The 17,848-nt window shown below is 41.0% G+C and overlaps 1 protein-coding gene across 5 annotated transcripts in view; it reads right to left on the reverse strand.

Annotated features, from left to right (window-relative positions):
• PIEZO2 (piezo type mechanosensitive ion channel component 2) overlaps positions 1–17,848 on the reverse strand; it is a 450,496-nt gene that overhangs the window by 106,318 nt on the left and 326,330 nt on the right. For 3 of the 5 annotated variants that reach the window (XR_006778951.2, XM_045793886.2, XM_045793889.2), the window contains exons 8-13: positions 17,014–17,176; positions 14,020–14,139; positions 11,185–11,223; positions 10,099–10,237; positions 7,048–7,196; positions 3,326–3,556 (exon numbers count right to left, since the gene is read on the reverse strand). Coding sequence is in view for 4 of the 5 variants with exons in the window: in XM_045793886.2 (XP_045649842.2) it covers positions 3,326–3,556; positions 7,048–7,196; positions 10,099–10,237; positions 11,185–11,223; positions 14,020–14,139; positions 17,014–17,176 (841 nt within the window). In the remaining variant the exon portion in view is untranslated. The remainder of the gene's footprint in view (positions 1–3,325; positions 3,557–7,047; positions 7,197–10,098; positions 10,238–11,184; positions 11,224–14,019; positions 14,140–17,013; positions 17,177–17,848) is intronic. The other 2 variants (XM_045793887.2, XM_045793888.2) reach the window with 2 other exon arrangements.

The raw sequence follows: 17,848 nt of genomic DNA on the forward strand, positions 1-17,848 counted from the left end.
GGTGGTTGTTAGTAAAGTCACAGAGTTGTGCAGTCAATTGTAGAATATTCTCATCAGCCCAAAAGAAGCCCCAGAGCAGTGACCCCATCTCAGCTCACCTCAGCACTGGCCAACCACCAATGTACTTTCTGCCCCTACAGACTGCCCAATCCGGACATAGTATATAAATGGAATTACTTACTAAATATCCTTTGGTCGGTGGCTTCTTTTATTTGTGTCATGATATTTTCAAGGTTTATTCCTGCTGCAGCATGTGCTAGCATCTCACTTCTTTTATTATTGATGATATTCCATTGTACGGACAGACAACATTTCATTTCTCAGTTGATGGGCATTTAGGGTGTTACATTTTTTTGAGGCTATTATGAATAACACCACTATGAGCATTCATGTGCAGGTTTTTGTGTGGACATAGGTTTTCAGTTCTCTTGGGCATAATACCTAGGAGTGGAATTGCTGGGTCTTATGGCAATTCTATGTTTCACTTTTGGAGGAACTGACAGACTGTTTTCCAAAGCAGCATTTTCCATGCCCCCCAGCAGTCTATGGGGTTCTAATTTCTCCATGTCCTCACTAATACTTATTATTATCTGCCTTGTTTTTTTAAAGACTTTATTTATTTATTTGAGAGAGGGTGAGTGAGACAGAAGGAGTTGGGGGAGGGAGGAGTAGAAGCAGACGCCCCACTGAGCAGGGAGTCTGATGCAGGGCTCGATCCCAGGACCCTGAGATCATGACCTAAACCTAAGGCAGATGCTTAACCTCTTGAGACACTCAGGTGCCCCTCGTCTATCTTTTTGATTCTAGCCATCCTGGTGAGTTTGAAGTGGCATCTCATTGTGGTTTGTAGTAGGATTTTAATAAATATTAGCCAAAGACATGAAAAAAATAAATAGGGCAATGAATGGCTCAATTTTACTTTGAGTAACTGCCCACTTGACGATCCGTAAACATCCACTTCTCCTTTGCCTTCAGCATCAACCAGTCCCAATAAGCCTGGGACAACATGTTTAAGGCCTATGGAAATCAAGAACCAGAGTGCCTACACTTCTGAAAACCTAGCATTAAACTTCTGGGAGTCACAAAAAATTGAACTATAGCTGCAATTTGGGAAATAAATCTGTTTCTCTAATGCATGTCTAAAGAGCTTAGGAATACTCAGGAGCAAATGGGGCACCCTTCCTGGAAAAGGTGTGATTTACAAGCCCGTTTGGAAGGCATGGTTGGTGTAGTTTGATGGAGTGGGGAAGACACTCTAGCAGCTAAAGGATGCTACCTAGGAGCTGAGTCTGGCTCCCCCAGATTAGTCAGACCTCTGAGGACCAGAGACATATTCTTTCCTTCTCTCATTTTCCATCACAGTGACCCATTCAGTACTCGGCAGTGTGTTTAATAATGTACTTTGACAAATGTCACCATGATAGAGATTTTATGATCTTGGGTTGTGTTGTTATCTATAATAGAGCCTTGCATTTTTTTAAGCTCCTGGGTACATTAAAATATAAGTGCGGACCCTATTTTCTCCAGAATTACACTGAGTTTTTTTTACAATTATTTTCCCAAAAATGTCCCCCTACCCCAAGAACTGTTATTTAATTTAATTTAATTTAATTTAATTTAATTTAATTTAATTTTACTTTAGAGAGAGAGCGAGAGAGTGAGAGCACGAGTAGGGGGAGGGGAGGAGGGAGAGAGAGAAGCGATTCCCCACTGAGCAGGGAGCCTGACCAGGCGCTCAATCTCAGGACCCTGGGATCATGACCTGAGCCAAAGGCAGATGCTTAAACAACTGAGCCACCAAGGCGCCCCAGAGCTGCTCATTTTCGATTAGACAGGAGGTAGTTCAACCAGTTAGCTGGCATACATTTTCAGATGTCTCACCAATATTCCAAGTCAGGCTGAAACTGATTTGCATAGTCAGAAGATGAGGTTTTGAATTTCTCTTAAAAAGTAAAGACTAACTTACCAGTTTTGGGTGTGTGTTTAAGGGGAAAGTCAGGGAGGGAGAGAAGGAGAGGGAAGAGTGTGAGACAAAGGTGACTTGTCAGTGAAAATATTCTGTGGGACTGTCAGCATGGAGTGCGGTTTGAGAGAGAAAGGAAGAAAGTTGCCATGGTCTGTGAACTCAGGGGATTATGATCTAATTTCTGTCATCACTATTCACCTGTTAAGAGTTTTTCCTTTACCCCAACAGCCTTCACTAAAAGTCTGTTATGAGAACTAACCCTTGGTATCTACTAGCACCCCATTCATGCCTGGTTGCCTTGGATACGGGGTGTCTGGTAACCTGTAAGAAAGGTGCTTGCTCTCAGGAAAGGTGCGTTTCATGTGATGTAAATTGATGTCTCTCTCAGAGAGTGATTCTCTGCCTAGAGGAGAAAGGTGTTCAAGGCTCATGGAGTATTGTCTCAGGACTGCTTTCACTGTCTTAGCACAATGTCATCAACCCAATAGGCATGTGTCTTTAGAGTCTGCCATGCTGTCCACACAACAGAAACGTTGGGACATATAATCTTCTGAAGTAAAAGCTATTAAAATGGACCATGAAAATAATGAGTACTGAAAGATCATGGACCTTGTCACTACAAATGAAGGTATATCATATAATCTGCAGAAGGAAAAAAAATAAGTGCCATACTTAATTTTTGCTGCTAACAATATTTTTTAAGGCATAATTGAAGGAAAATGTTTTTACTAGTAATCGGTGATTATCTATAACAGCAATGTGTTCAGCCTGTTTTGAAAATGGAGATCAAAGAAAGCCCTCAAACCCTTGGATACATTTTACACTGTATTTTCCTATTTCCCCATGTTATTTCTACTATACTGTAATTGACATTAAAATATAACAGACTATATTTTTCCTTTCAGTGGAAAGCCTTGTTATTTTAAGTACAATCTAAAAGCACAGTGTAATATTTATTCGAGTTTAAATTATAGAGACCGCTAAGCAATATACATTATTCCTTAGAGTTTTTAATCTATTCATTTTTGTGAAGCACTGAATATGTGAAACCCATGTGAGTAAGTCTGTGCTTGGATATGCTTATCATGATTATTGTGGATTTGTTTCAATGTTTTGTTTTCTTTTTTTTTTTTTTTTTTAAAGATTTTATTTATTTATGTGACAGAGAGACAGCCAGTGAGAGAGGGAACACAGCAGGGGGAGTGGGAGAGGAAGAAGCAGGCTCCCAGTGGAGGAGCCTGATGTGGGACTCGATCCCGGTACGCCAGGATCACGCCCTGAGCCGAAGGCAGACGCTTTAACGACTGCGCTACCCAGGCGCCCCCAATGTTTTGTTTTCTTATTTTCCTATTCACTTACCTTTGAGGCAAGTTCTCCTGGCTCTTTCTTTTCCAAAAATCCTGGGACTTTTTTAATTTCAGGAAGTTCAAAACTCCATATATACTGTAGTATCAGCAACAGATTTCCATAGACAACCATGAAAGGAGAGCTGATCATGGCATATTTTCTTCTGTTGCGAATCATCCAAAGCGTGCATGACCAAATCAACAACACAAAAGTCAACCAGCTGTGATAGGTGATGCTCCAAGCCTCAAGGGAGAAGGGAAGAGACAACACAACGGCGATGAGTACAACGTAGAGTCCCCCACTCTGCTAAGTCAGAAGTTATCTAAAAGGAAAATGGCAATAATATTCAGTCCAGGGAGAAGAGAGAGTGGTGAAATCATGGAGAGACGTCCCAGCCTGGGGCATAGGGACGAACTGAAGAAAAGACTGATCTTGCTGAGAAGAACATTGTTTTATAACTTCCTGCAGGGAACAGAGCCAAGGGCACGGGTGTCTTCTTTCCAAATTTTTTTCCCTTTAGGTATAAAAGTCTTCATCTTCACCCTACTTTACAGTATTAGAAGCAACTGTAAGTGCTTTATCCCTTCTTTTTCCAAACTAGCTTCGGAGTGATTTAAGTTATTTAAGAGTGCCAGGTAAATGTGGCCATAGCTCTGCTCTGAAATGGAAATGTGGGTATCACTAGGGTAAGCACACAAGTCAGGCCTCAGAGATCACTCTGGGACGATCCAAGAAGATGTACACCGCAGAAATTAGAATATTTACACAAGGAAGTTGTGTCTTTGGCTTCTGCTCATTCCAAACAATCAGTTTCTGTAAGGGGTAGGACTGAAGAGCCATCCGACTCTGGACAAATGATATATCTCCTTCTATTCACATGAAACTTGCAAAGAATCAGAAATGTATCTCAAAGGGCAGCTACCGGAACAATACATAAATCAGGCTCAAGACTATTACTAACTTCCCGAAATCCATCCTTTCTTACCGTGATCTTTGATACTAAATCTTTGTAAAAAGACGTTTAAAAGCATTTTCTAGATATGTTTGATGCTAATTGAAATCAATTGTATTCCTGAATATCATGAATTACCAAGAGTTAGTTGTAAAGTCTAAAATGATTTACAATTCTCTTTTGCTTCTGGAAAATAGATAAATATTAAGATAAATGAAGTCAGCATGGAACAAATATTTCCCCTCAGCAATTTGCAAATTTGTCCTGAAGGGCAGCTAACTTACTTTTTAAGTGGTGAGTTATTTAAAATTTTTGGTTGAAACATATGATAAACATAAACTGGAAATTAAAATTGCTTTTATTAAAATTAGATTAGTGACTGATAACTATTAGCAAGGCTGAATTATTTTCATGAAAATACAATTTCTTGGAAATATCATTTATCAAAAGTTAGGTAACATTTAAAGCTTTTGCATTTGGATTAAGTAGTGTATTTAACACATTTATCCCAGTATGAAATGGAGGTGTGACTGCCATTTTTTGCACATCACCCAGGAGAATAATCTTCAGAGATATTATCATTCTAACAGATTTTTCCCCCTCACCACCCAGCACACTATTCTTGGGAAGGTGAGGGTGATAGAGGAAGAAAAACAAGTTATGAGGATTTTTTTAAACCTCTTTCCTTTTTAGTGTCTAAGTCACCTATGCCTTTCAGTCGTGGTAGTTGGGATGCTTCTGCATTATGTTCAGTTTCCAGATTGTCTGATAGTGTAGTAAATTCGTACTTTGTAGTCTTGAATAAATATGTATCATTCTAACAGACTTGGCTCCTCTGGACTGCCCCTTCTGTCTGTGATTAAAAATCTGCTGCAGTGGGGTGCTTCCATGGAAGGCAGGCACTCTTAGAAATATTAATATTATGGCTCCGTTTGAACAATGAAAATGGCACCAGACAAGGGCACATCTTTAATGAAGGATCTGCTCTGTTATGCTGTTTTTACAATAGATTTTTTTCTACTAAGTAGCAAAATGTGTATTCCAAATTTTTTTAAAAAGCTCTATTTCTTTACAAAGAAGACCAAACTAGGGGCACCTGAGTGGCTCAGTTGGTCAAGCATCTGCCTTCAGCTTGGGTCATGATCTCAGGGTCCCCCTGCATCAGGTTCCCTGATCAGTGGGGAGTCTGCTTCTCCTTCTCCCTCTGCTTCCCCCCCACACTTGTGCACACTCTCTCTCAAATAAATAAAATCTTGGAAAAAAAAAAGAGCAAACTTAACTGGCTTATTTTTAGGAAGAGAGAAGAAAAGTGTATATATACTCTTTTGAGTTTAGAATCAGAATTGTAAATTGCATTTATATTTGATATTTTAAAATTAGAATTTTGTTACAGTTTAAATTAGAGGTTCATATATCAAAAGATCAAAAAGGTCAAAAAGTACCAAGAGCACAGAATTATATTATTTAAAGAATAGAGTTTCCAATTACTAAGTGAGCCATCTTTAATTCCAAAGAGCTTTCTCTTTGCTAGCCCTCTCTCAGATGTGCAGTTGTCCTTACTAGAAGCTGAAGTTGACTAAACATGCAGGTGCATTTGGAAATCTTGAGGGAGTGCCTGGAGAAATATTGTTTAGGTATTTTCACCATAGGGGTATAGAATATTTTCATTTTTTATCATCAAAGTGGTCATGGGATCTCACAATTGACCACAACATATGGAAGAGTTATTCATTTTTTTAAAGGATTTTATTTATTTATTTGACAGAGAGAGCCAGAGAGCACAATGGAGGGAAACAGCAGAGAGAGTGGGAGAAGAAGGCTCCCCGCTGAGCAGGGAGCCCAATGCGGGGCTCGATCCCAGGACACCAGGACTATGACCTGAGCCAAAGGCAGATGCCCAACCAATTGAGACACTCGGGTGCCCCAATATGGAAGAGTTTTGTGTTAGATAAGTGTTTTCCAAAACAAGCTTATTTTTAGGAAGGTTACAAATTAGACTTTCTTTTATCTTCTATCTCCAGGCCAAAGGACTATTTTTTTTGAAGTTGTGATGCTGGAGATGGAAGACATACCTAGAAGTGAGTATAAACATGCATCAACTGAGCGCTCACAATCAGAAAAGCTCTTGCGAACTCTAGTTGCTTGATGATCATACCGGTAAAAATTTATTGCAGCTAAAGTGGAGTAAAGTCTCACTCAAATTTAGGGTAAGATGTGAATGTAACCCTCACTGTCTGAAGGAAATAAAAGCAGTCTATGTTAATCTTGGACACCTTCAATACCACACAGAAAAACTATGCAATAGATCCTTTATTTTTTTTAAAAAAATTATTATTATTATTATTATTATTTTAGAGAGGGAGAGAGAGAGTAGGAGGAGGGCAGAGGGAGAGAGAGAATCTTAAGCAGGCTCCACACTCAGTGCAGAGCCTGACACGGGGCTCGATCTCACAACCTTGAGATCACGACCTGAGCTGAAATCAAGAGTTGGATGCTTAGCCAACTGAGCCACCTAGGTGCACCACCAATAGATCTTTTTAAACTGGCAAAATAGGGAACAGTCTCATTTGACAGGCTAATTTGAGAGAAACGTATTAATATTTAAAAGGAGGTTAAATAGATCACAGCACGATTTTGAAATCTGTAGTATGAAGAGCCGAGGAGAAATAAACATAACCAACCATTCACAGCAAAGACATTAGGAAGATTAGATATTTGTGCCAGCCACAAGAGGATGGTGGGGCATTTGTCGAGCATGCTTGCAGTCCCCTTTCATACATACCATCATGGCAATAAGGGCACAGATGTAACTTTGTTTCATAATAAACTGGAACACAGAGACCATGGCATGAACTTTAACACTTCGTTTCTCCTCACGGCTCCTTTCCTCCTCAAATTCCTCCTTCTCATCCTCATCTTCTTCTTTCTTTTCTAGATAGAGAAATAATTTATATATAACTTAATGCTAATACATAAATTCTGGATAAATGTCCCCAGCACTACAGCACATACATGGTTTTAGCAGAGACTTTTATTTAAGACTTCAGAGATTATTTCCAACTAACAAAGCCCTCAGAATTCAAACAGATTCAGTAAGTGCTGCCTGGTCAGTGTAATGGAATCCTGCACTCAGAAATCCCAGAAAGAAAATTTCCATTTAAGAGAGTGTGGAAGGTAGCCTCTAAGATGTTTCTCAATTCTCCCTACCTCCTGATGTTCATGCCTTTGTGTAGTTCTCTCCCCTTGAGTGTGGGTGGGACCTCTGATGAGCTGCTAACAAATAGGAGGGATGAAATATGACTTCCAAGATTAAGTCTAAAGAGATTGTGGCTTCTGCCTTGGGCACTTTCTCTCATTTTCTTGCTCATTCTGAGAGAAGCCAGCTGTCACGTTGTAAACTGCCCTGAGAAGAGGCCCAGGTGGCAAGGAACTGGTGTCTCTGGTGAGCACTCAGGAAGACCTTAAGGCCAGTCAATAAGTACGTGGGTGGGTGTGAAAGCAGATTCTCCTCAGGCGAGCCTTCAGATGAGACCACAGCATGAGCCAGCGGCTTATCTACAACCTCATGGAGACCTTGAGCCAGAGAAGCCCATCCTAGTCACAACCAATCCCTGCACCACAGAAACTGTGACAGCAAATGTTTTAAGCCACTGGGTTTGGGAGTAATTTGTTATTCTGTAATTGATAACTAACACAAACAGTATCTGGAGTACGATATAGTCAAGGTGCAGAAAGCCAATCAAGCAACCAACTGACCAACGACTTTGTCTGCATGAGCTCAGTAGCCCATAGTTTCCTTTTAGGTCATGCTGAAGCAGGAAAGTCATACTAAGGACGGAAATATCACATCAAAAGCAGGAGAAAGTGTGGAGGGCTGAGGAGAAGAGGACCAGCAATGGGACAATACTGGCATAGTGGTGAGAGAAGGATTTCTCCTCAGGACCCTCTCCCACATGTCAGGAAAACTAATTTGATTTCAAAGATGAAGTAATGAGTGGCACACTTATGTGAAATGTCCTTTCTGTCCTCCTGCTCGAATTAAATGGGCTACATGTGAGCAGGTCACATCAGGGAGTGGCTATGCACCATGAAGAGGAAACATAAACCACCAAAAAACCCAGCGTGCACAGCACCTTGCGCAGCCTCCAGAAGTGAGCCTCCCTCTAAGTGAGGTGGTGGTATTTGCTTGTGCAGAAGCCCACTGCCCCCCACCCCTCCAATGCTGGGACTGGGGTCTTTAAGGGGAAGTCCACAGGCTGGAGATAGTGAGGAAAAAACTGAGTCTGACGCATTTTACAGTTCCTGGTGCTATACATCTGGTTGTAATGCTACCTGCATATATGGATTCAAATTTAAAAAATAACTTTCCAGCTTTTGTTTTACCTTTGAAAGTTCAAATTATGATGTGAGAATGTGTGAGTTTGCCCTGTTAGCAGCCAAATTCTGTTAATTTCTCTTTATGTTAAGTCATAAAGAGAAAAGAATAGAAAAGATACCTGGCTGTGACCTGAGTGTTTCAACCTCTAGAAGTCGCAAATGCTGGTTTTTGGGCCCACCCTTTGTGATTCTGATGGCAAAACATTGAAGAGCACATTTTAGAAAGTACGGTACTTCTTTGAGCTATTCGATAAGTGAAAACCTTGGTTTAAGCCCAACTTACAAAAAACACATGTATGTCGGAAGCAGAAACAGGTATTAACTCATGGAGTCTGGTGCTCCATGGAGCCGGCAGGTGTTACCTGGGGCTGGGAGGATGGGCAGGGCTGCTGGCCTAGGGACCTGAACTCAGACCTTACTGAGGAAGGCTGCAGAGTGTGACTAAACCTTTGTACTGCTCAGTGGATGCCAGGTCAGGGGCAACTGCAGGGCATGCTGATTACACAGAACATCACAATTGTAGTTTTTCATTTTCATAAAGAATTATGAAAAAAATACATTAAGCTCAATGTATCAATAATGAAGGCTGGATAGTTGCTCAGTTGCTGGCCCTTTACTCAAGGTAGGATCATGGGTAACAACTCTACGTTTAAGAAAACACCTGCATGTAGTCTGTCTCCCCCCCCCCCCCAATAGTAAACTTAGTTAATTCTGGCTCTATGAATTGGTGACAGGCATGGTCTCTGTCAGGGCAGTGACAACAGCGGTTCAGTCAACATTTGCTTTGCAGGAATGAGGGGCACTAGTGTTGCCAGATATTCACATTGTTCAAGGGATCCCAGAAACTTCCATATCTCAGTCAGAGCTGCACTTTTAAAATGTTGGTTACTTTCTTTCACTTTAGAAAATACTGCGGCGGCCAACAAAACAAAACACAACCCAAGTCACAGTCACCAATTTGTCATCTCTAGTAACCGCCTGTTTCCCTTCAACATAATAAACTGAGAGAAACGACAAAAAAAGGCCTAGTACAAGTTTTGACCCTCCCTCCCCTCCTTTTTTTTTTTACTAGACAAGAAGAACTCTTTCTGAAAACATTCATCCATTAACCAGAAAAACTGGCCATAATTACAATATCAAATTCTAGAAAGAACACAACACACATATACACATAGATTTAGCAGCATAAATAAGTTGCCATGTTTAAAATATTTTTTTACCTTTTATTTTTCAAAATTTGCCCCAATTATACCATTTATTTTGTATAGAAGGATAAACTACCCATTGCAATATGCTGGGGCAAAATACAGAACTGAAGGAAATGAGCTTCATGATACTGACCATGGAAGACAACACCTTGGTTAGAAAAATAGAACCCACACAATAAACGATGGGACACAAAGAGACGCCGGGTGGATGCCTGAGAGGAGGCAAAGCAGCAGAGAGGGCTCCTTACCTGAGGAGTCTTCGGAGGGCTCCCACCGGTACTGCGGGGTGGAGTACAGGTCGGCTTTGGCAGGGCCGTTCTCTATGGGCAGACTGGGGTGGATGGTGTGGTAGTCTACAGGATTGCCGTTCACGGTCACCAGCAGGCCCTGGCAGGGGAGCGCGGGGCAAAGGCACACCTGTGACAGCGGCTCCGGTTTTCAGTGTGGACACACTGCCTCCTTGCCTTATGCTAGCTAGGCAGAGCTCTACAGTGAAGAGCTGACTGCGAGCTGAACAAGGCCGCCAATCACCCACTTTAGCAAAACGAATTGTGTACATTCCTCTGTTCACATCTATTTTCCAGAGTGGTCCCACTGATCTTCTCGTGCTTCTGCTAAACACCATGCAAGGCACCCTCTGTTCTCAGTACCAAGTGTAAACCCTGGAAAAGGCTGCCTGAGGATTCCTGATCTGGTTGATCTCCTCTCCAGCCTCTGTTCTTATGAACTCTCCTCCCAGCCCTCCCTCCAGCTATTGGAACTCTCAACCTTTCCCAGGCCCCAGCCAGAGCACCCCTGCCTTGGCCCCTCCTCACCCTGCCCACAACCCAGTGCAGCTCTGCAGATGACTAGACTAACACAGTCTCAGGTTAGCTGGCACCCCCTCGGGGATCTTTGCTGATGCTGCCAGCTTGCAATTTCTGTGATGAAACACTTCGTACACCAAGTACAATTTCTTGTTTTTTTCCCTTTCTCTTTGGCTTTATAATATAAATGTGTGTGTGTGTGTGTGTGTGTGTGTGTGTGTCCATGAACATGCAAGACCTCCTATTCAAATTATGTAATAGGGCTATCTGCAGAGCAAAATGCTTTTAAAAACCCTCCAATGTGGCTTTTAAAAGTTTAAATACATTCTGGATGACTATAGTCGAGCTCATATTATATGAATTATTGTTATAACAGCAATAAACCTATATAATTTCTACAAGAAAAATATTCAAAAACTTAGGGAAATTTTATAGATCATTAAAATATACTGAAAGGAGCTAATTCCATTTGTATCACTTCCACACCACTTACACAAGCATAGATGATAATTCTAAGAATATACTAACATCAGATGGTTTGTAGTCATCTTGGGTCATGGATAAAAGCTGCAAAAAGCAACGCAGGACAGCAATGTTAATTTGTAAGCAAAAAGCACTGCAAAGTTTATATATATCTGTAACGTTTTACTATGCACATACCCATTCATTCAACTAGCTAGGTGCTAGTATGTTAAAATTGCCATGCAAAATATAAAGGGACAAATAATTGAACTGGATGTTATTATAACTGTTTTCCAGCTTCTGATGTTAACTTTTAATTGTGACAGGAACTAACCAGTCATAAGCCACATGACTACAAAAGTTGATCATATTTTTTAACTGTTTTGTTTTAATAGAATAAGCTGCCTCATTTAATACTCCCAGAACACTTGAGACCTCTGCAGAATTTTGAAAATATTTACTTTTTAAGAAACAGAAGTTTCATACTAAAGAAAAATTGATTTATAATGCAGGTTGAGATTATTTTAAGATTTACATATTGTCTACGACAAACTAAATATTACATGACTATGCTTTTAAACTATATTAGCCAGGTGTTTTGGACCCCCCCCCCACAAATAATAAGTACTTTTTCTGCTAATGGTTCTCCAACTTTTTTGGATCAGGACTCATTTATAATCATAAAAAACACTGAGAGTCCCAAAGAGTTTTAGTAGGTCCTGTCTATCAATATCTACTATACTAGAAATTAAAATTGAGGCCTTAAAAATATTTATTAGTTCCATTAAATTTTCCTCAAAACTTAAATGTTCACATAAATCACTTTATTCAAATAGCTATATTTAAAAAACAAACAGTGAAAAAAGTAGTATTATTTTAAGCTTTTGCATATCTTTTTAATACCTGGCTTAAAAGAAGACAGCTAGATTCTCCTATCTGTTTGTGCATTTAATCTGTTGTATTATGTTATTCTGGCTGAAATATATGAAGAAAATCTGGCTTCACCAAGCTTTGTATTTGAAAAATGAAAGTATTTCAATTGGCTAGCCAGATAATTGTGGACAGTTTTTTGTTTTGTTTTGTTTTGTTTTGATACTACACCAAACTCAGTGAGTGATAGTAACCTGAAGATCAGCAGCTAGTGGGATCTGAGATTGTATCAGTGAAAGTTTCACACTTGGTTACATTAAAATCCACTGCTGTATCATGTGTTGGTGATTTGCCTCAATGAGTTACACAGTGTACCAAATACTGACATATTTCATTACACAAGATTTAAAAAGCACATTTGTTAATACAATCTCACCACTGATCTCATCAGGGAGGCCCTCAAGTATGGGGAAGTTTTCAAGCTCTGAATAGTGGATACAAGTTTTCTAATATTCTAATTTTCGCTCAAAAGTTCAAATTTTACCATTGGCAACAAATGCTGTCAGTTATTTGCCTTGAAATGATGGGCTCACTTCATTTACTTGCCAGGAATTCTCTGCCAAATACCCACCTCTGAATACCCAGAATCTGTCCACTAGTGGCTCTTTCCAGGGGCTATGGTGTGCGGTGGGCTACACTTAGTTCAGCTCACACTTCCTACACCTGGCCAAGTGCTTTTCAGCAAGACGTCATCACACTTTCACACGTGGTACTCTGCGAGACTTCCCATTTTGCCACACAGGATATTAAAAAGACGGTGAACTCCAAAGTGGAGATTTAAGAAAACGGATAACTAGTTTTGGCCCATCAAGGATATTCTTAAGTGAACTGGCCTGGCTGCTTTGTTTTCTCTGATTGCATGGCCATGAAGGGCAGGGCTGTGGGGATTCCTGCCACCGCCTGGGTTTGCTTTGTGCTTTTGTATCAGCAGAACACATGTCAGCTCAGTGAAAGAAAGCACCTATTTTAAATATTATTTTAAAAAGAGTTTGAGCTTGTGGATCACTGTGAGGGTCTCAGGAATCCCCAGAGGTCCACAGACCTCCATTTGAAAAATTCCTGAGCTATCCTCGATGGCTATCTGTCATTTAGTAAAAGAAGCTGTATAATCTGACACATGGCGTGATGAGAGAGAAAGGCCCCTAGAAATCCTCAGACATTTTAGGGCACCACATGTGCCCGCAAGGCCATCTACCACCTAAGCCAGCTCATTCATTGTTTTACTCTCTCTCAGCACATGGCAGCCATGCTTAGAGTAAGGCCACGTGCCTTAGAGAAACTCACCTGCCACCAAATAAATCAGAGAATCTACTCCTCAATTGTCTAACATACCACCAAGCAAATGCTTTGTATTTGTCATTACAACATTGCCAATGGGCATTTTTAATGAGTCAATATAGCACTGAGTTGAGTTCAACATGGTCAATAAATGCTCAAAGGGTTACATGAATTACCCATTGTGACTCACTTTTCCTTGTCAATCCATACTGTTGCCTCAGAGTAGTAAGAGATGCTTAATCATATTCATATAGACTGTTTTGTTCTTCTCTAAGTGGTTACTTGAGTTATTATTGCAGCTGGGTATCCAATGAAGTGAAATTATTTTCTGCAACATATTTTACACTGAGACTTTCCCTGCCCCGTGCTAACAGTTGCTTTGTTATTTTTGTTTGTTCTAAACACAAATATATTTTTAATTAAATCTTTCTTTTGAGGACTAAGAGACTGCATAGAAAGCACTGAAATATAAAACAGTGTTCTCACAGGGTATGGTGGAACGATATATTTCCTTCAGAAGCAGTTGGTTCCCCTCTCTGAATACAGCTCTCTGTAACTGAGACATCAAAATAAGACTATTTCTATAAACTATGAGCAATCGAGTTTGCATATGATACATGACTCATATTCAGCAATATAACACAAAAGAAGCAAAATAAATTAGGAAATGGAAATTGCTTTCTTGTGGCTTACTTTTCTCTCGTCAGTTGGGTAATGGGTGGCATACCACAGGCTCCGCCTCCTCTCAGCTGTTATTTGGATGGGGCTACAAGCCAAGGCTCTGTCCTCTTCCTTGGTCCTGTCATCCTGCACCTGAGACACAGAATAACCCACAGGACCAGCTCTGCTTCCAAGAGCAGTTCCCTCAGTGGCCTGAGTGACCAAGAGAAAGTTTTTCATCTGTGCCTTGATAATGATCAATTTTTTTAATTAATGTATATGATATATGGGATTTCATCAAGACACTTTAAGAATGACACCAGTGCTACCCTGTAAGTGCTCAGCACATCAATATTACATCCTGACCCCTGCTAATCCCTATAATTACAGAGATATGCTCTCATGTGAAATACTCACAGCTTCCCACTGTGTATTCCAAACTATACTACGCAAATGGCTCTTAAAGGAAGAACTTCCGAAAAAGTGCTCAGTGGACTGTGTAACCCAGCCACAGGCAATCTTTAATTAAGAAGAAATTAAGTAAGGACAGAATCATCTAGAGCTTACACACAACAGTAAGGAAGAACATATGTAATGCACAAAACCATCACCTTGCCTTACGGGACACTGGCCTAAATTAGACAATTGGTCTAGAAGAGATACAAAGAAAAAGAGAGAGAATAGGGGCAGAATGTCCTTGGGTGCTTTTGCATGGTTTCCCAAAAAAAAGGTGCTCCAACAACAAAAAAAAGCATTAAACACCACTGATACTGGAGTGCAGGAAGGGAACTTAAGAGTCTTGGTGCCCAATTTCTGGGTCCCAGTGTGCCAGGGTAGAGCACCCATGGGGAGTACCCAAATGCCCTGGGTGGGAGTTCATGCTTGCCAGGTGGGAGCCCATATAATAGTTAACGCTCGACACTTGCTTTTCTCTCTCTCTCTCTCTCTTTCTCTCTCTCTCTTTCTCAAACATGCATTATAGACTTTCACCTCTGAACTCACATTTGCTGGCTGGCATTTTTTATGAAATGTGCCAGGTCATCTGGAACTATGATATAATCAGCCACCTGTCTTCCATCATTGCCTCAATGAGAAAGTGCTGTGTCCCAGCCCATTTAAAATATTGGCCACCTGAAATGTTGACGCTGGTATGAATTAGGCCCTGTTCTCCACATGCCCCTCTAGACATTGCGGTCTGTAAGACTGCTGTTAACTCTCCTTTCTTTTGTCCCCAGAGGGCCCGAGGCTGAGGAAGCCGAATGTCTCGTGGGCCTGAGGGGCTGTAACCCAGCCTTCACCCATATGGCAGCATGGCGACAGGGGTACACAAGTCCTTGGCATTCTGTGGGGCTGCCTGAGCTCTCACGGAGCAAGTGAAGAACACCTGGAACTCTTATTAACTTGGATGGCTTAAAGCAATTTCCATCCCTTGTAAGACATTGTTCAGAAGCCATTCCCATAATATATTTTAATTTCTTTGGGATACACTTTTATTTGCACATATGTGCACATCCCTTACCTTCTGTGTGTTTATGGAGGAAGTGAACACAATGACTTCACTTTAAAGCATTTTATGGGCACACACAAATTTTGGGAGCGAGTTGGAGAAAAATATAACACAAAATGATTGGGATTTCTTATGACCCCATAAAGCATTTTGTTACATGCAGCTGCCATCAGTGGGCCCACAGAAAGATGCCATATTGAGAATCCTGTGAACAAAACTGCCTCTGTGGCCCTCATCACCCGGGCCTGTCTGCCCAGTGGGGAGGAGATGTCACATGGGAGGGAGGACAGGACAGAGCCCCATTTCTGCAGGGAGCACTTCTGGGGAGGGATGAGGACATGCATCTCCCCTGGTTCCATTGTGCTATCTGACTCAGATCCCATTTACTTGTTTTGGATGGCTTTTTCTCTTGCAGAATGTCCAGTTCCTCTGAGTGAGGCCCTTGCCTATGGGCAATGCTCTATCCCTGGCCCCCAGCTTAGCGTCTGAGATAGTTGGCTTTCAATAAATATTTGCTGTCTGCCTGTGAGGCTGCATGAGTGAATGTGTGCGCAACAGTCTTGCGGGTGTGAACACAGAAAAGGCCCTAATCTAGAAGTGATAGGAGAGGACGAGTGACTTCATGCAGCCATGCTCATTAGGAATGGCTTCTCAGGTGTGGACGCTCCCCTGGCAGGTGGTGGATGAGAGCTGTGACAACCCTCGCCTACACTACTTTCCTCCCTCGTGTGACGAAGCTACCTTAGGGCTGAGCTTCTTAGAGTCAATTAGGGGAAGAAATGAAAGTGGCTGGCGTTTTCTCTCACCAAAAGGGAAAAGAGAGAAGCTACCCAGGCTCTCTGGCCCTGCCCTTAAAAGTTCCATGTACCGTGTTAAAACCCCCATGGGAATAAACCAGTTCTCTGTCAAGCCGAGAGGAAACCCCCTAGTCCCCACGCCTCACCGTGGGGTACTCAGGAGGCTCCAGGCACCATTGAGAATTGGGGTGTCCCTATTCCATCCTCAGATGTTAGAGGTCTGAGAAGTTTCTGAAACTCCTGTCACCATGGTAACAGGCTGGGTAGTCCCTGAAGCCCTAGCTTTGTTGTCAAACTTGGGTTTGAAGCTGATTTCTACCGCTCAGACGAATTTACCTCTCTAACCTCATTTTCCTCATCTCTAGGATGGGTACAATACCTATTCTTCAGAGTTATGTAGTGCATGTAATGAGATAATATATAGGAACAGCCTCGCCTATGGCCTGGTACTCAGTACGTGCTCAATAAAAATGTCTTCCGTTCTCCTCACCATTGACCATTCCTGCCAACACATGGTGATATATCGAAGGGAAACCAGGCTTTGGTCTAATAGCATCTGTTTTCACACCGTGCTCTTCACAGAAATAAAATATTAGAACCAGAACACTATAGTTGTTTTGGAATATAGCCCTGATTAGTCAGCAGTTCATAGGAATGAACCATTTCCCCTGGAGTTTCCAGGTTACTTTGTCCATGAGATCACCAGAACCTTCTGATCCCTACCAGGGGCTCCTGTAGCCAGATGCGGATAAGTGTTGCCAGCGTGTAATACATCACCAGCAGGACGATGGGGTTGGCATGGTGGTACCACGACAGGTCTGGGTTTGCTACGACCTTCCAGGTGCTGGAGCAGTCCGTGCGAATGACTGATTTGATACCAAACAACCTGTTTAAAAACAAAGGAAGGTTTTTAACCTAGGAATTAGTAGGAAGATGCAATGAACTATATGTCCCTAACATAGAGTAAAAACATCTTGTTTTTAATACACTTACGCGCTAGCCCTAGGCTAATCCATCCTGTTCTAGATATTTCATTATTCTTCTGTATATACAACTACATCTTTAAATAACATATGTACATATACATATAATATATACATATACATATAATATACATATAATATAAAATATACATCCTTAAATCATATATATGTGTGCTGGTGTGTGTGCATGTGTGTAAAATTGATGCCAACAGTAGCCAGCTGATCTTTACACTGGTTCAAAAATCTATCTAATACTATCCAATCTAATAAGATGTAATGCTAATACCATTAATCTAATGAATCTAACTCCTTGAACACCTACTAGAAATTTACATTTTAACTGCCAATCAGCCCTATTAAGTCCCTGCATTACTGAAACGCCAAATATGTGGCAACATGTTATGAAGTTCAGCTAAATGAGCACCTATTTTGTTTTGGCAGGAGTTAGCATTAGCTATCCAACAAATGTTGCTATTATTGGGCAAATATTGAAATTGGACACAGTTCTATGATTCAGCCATAGAAACCAGACATTATATACTACAGTTTCTGGAAGATGTATTTCTGTCAAATTT

Source organism: Ursus americanus, chromosome 19 (genome assembly GCF_024610735.1).
Source record: "Ursus americanus isolate L20-20 chromosome 19, mUrsAme1.1.p, whole genome shotgun sequence".
NCBI classification, from domain to species: Eukaryota; Metazoa; Chordata; class Mammalia; order Carnivora; family Ursidae; genus Ursus; species Ursus americanus.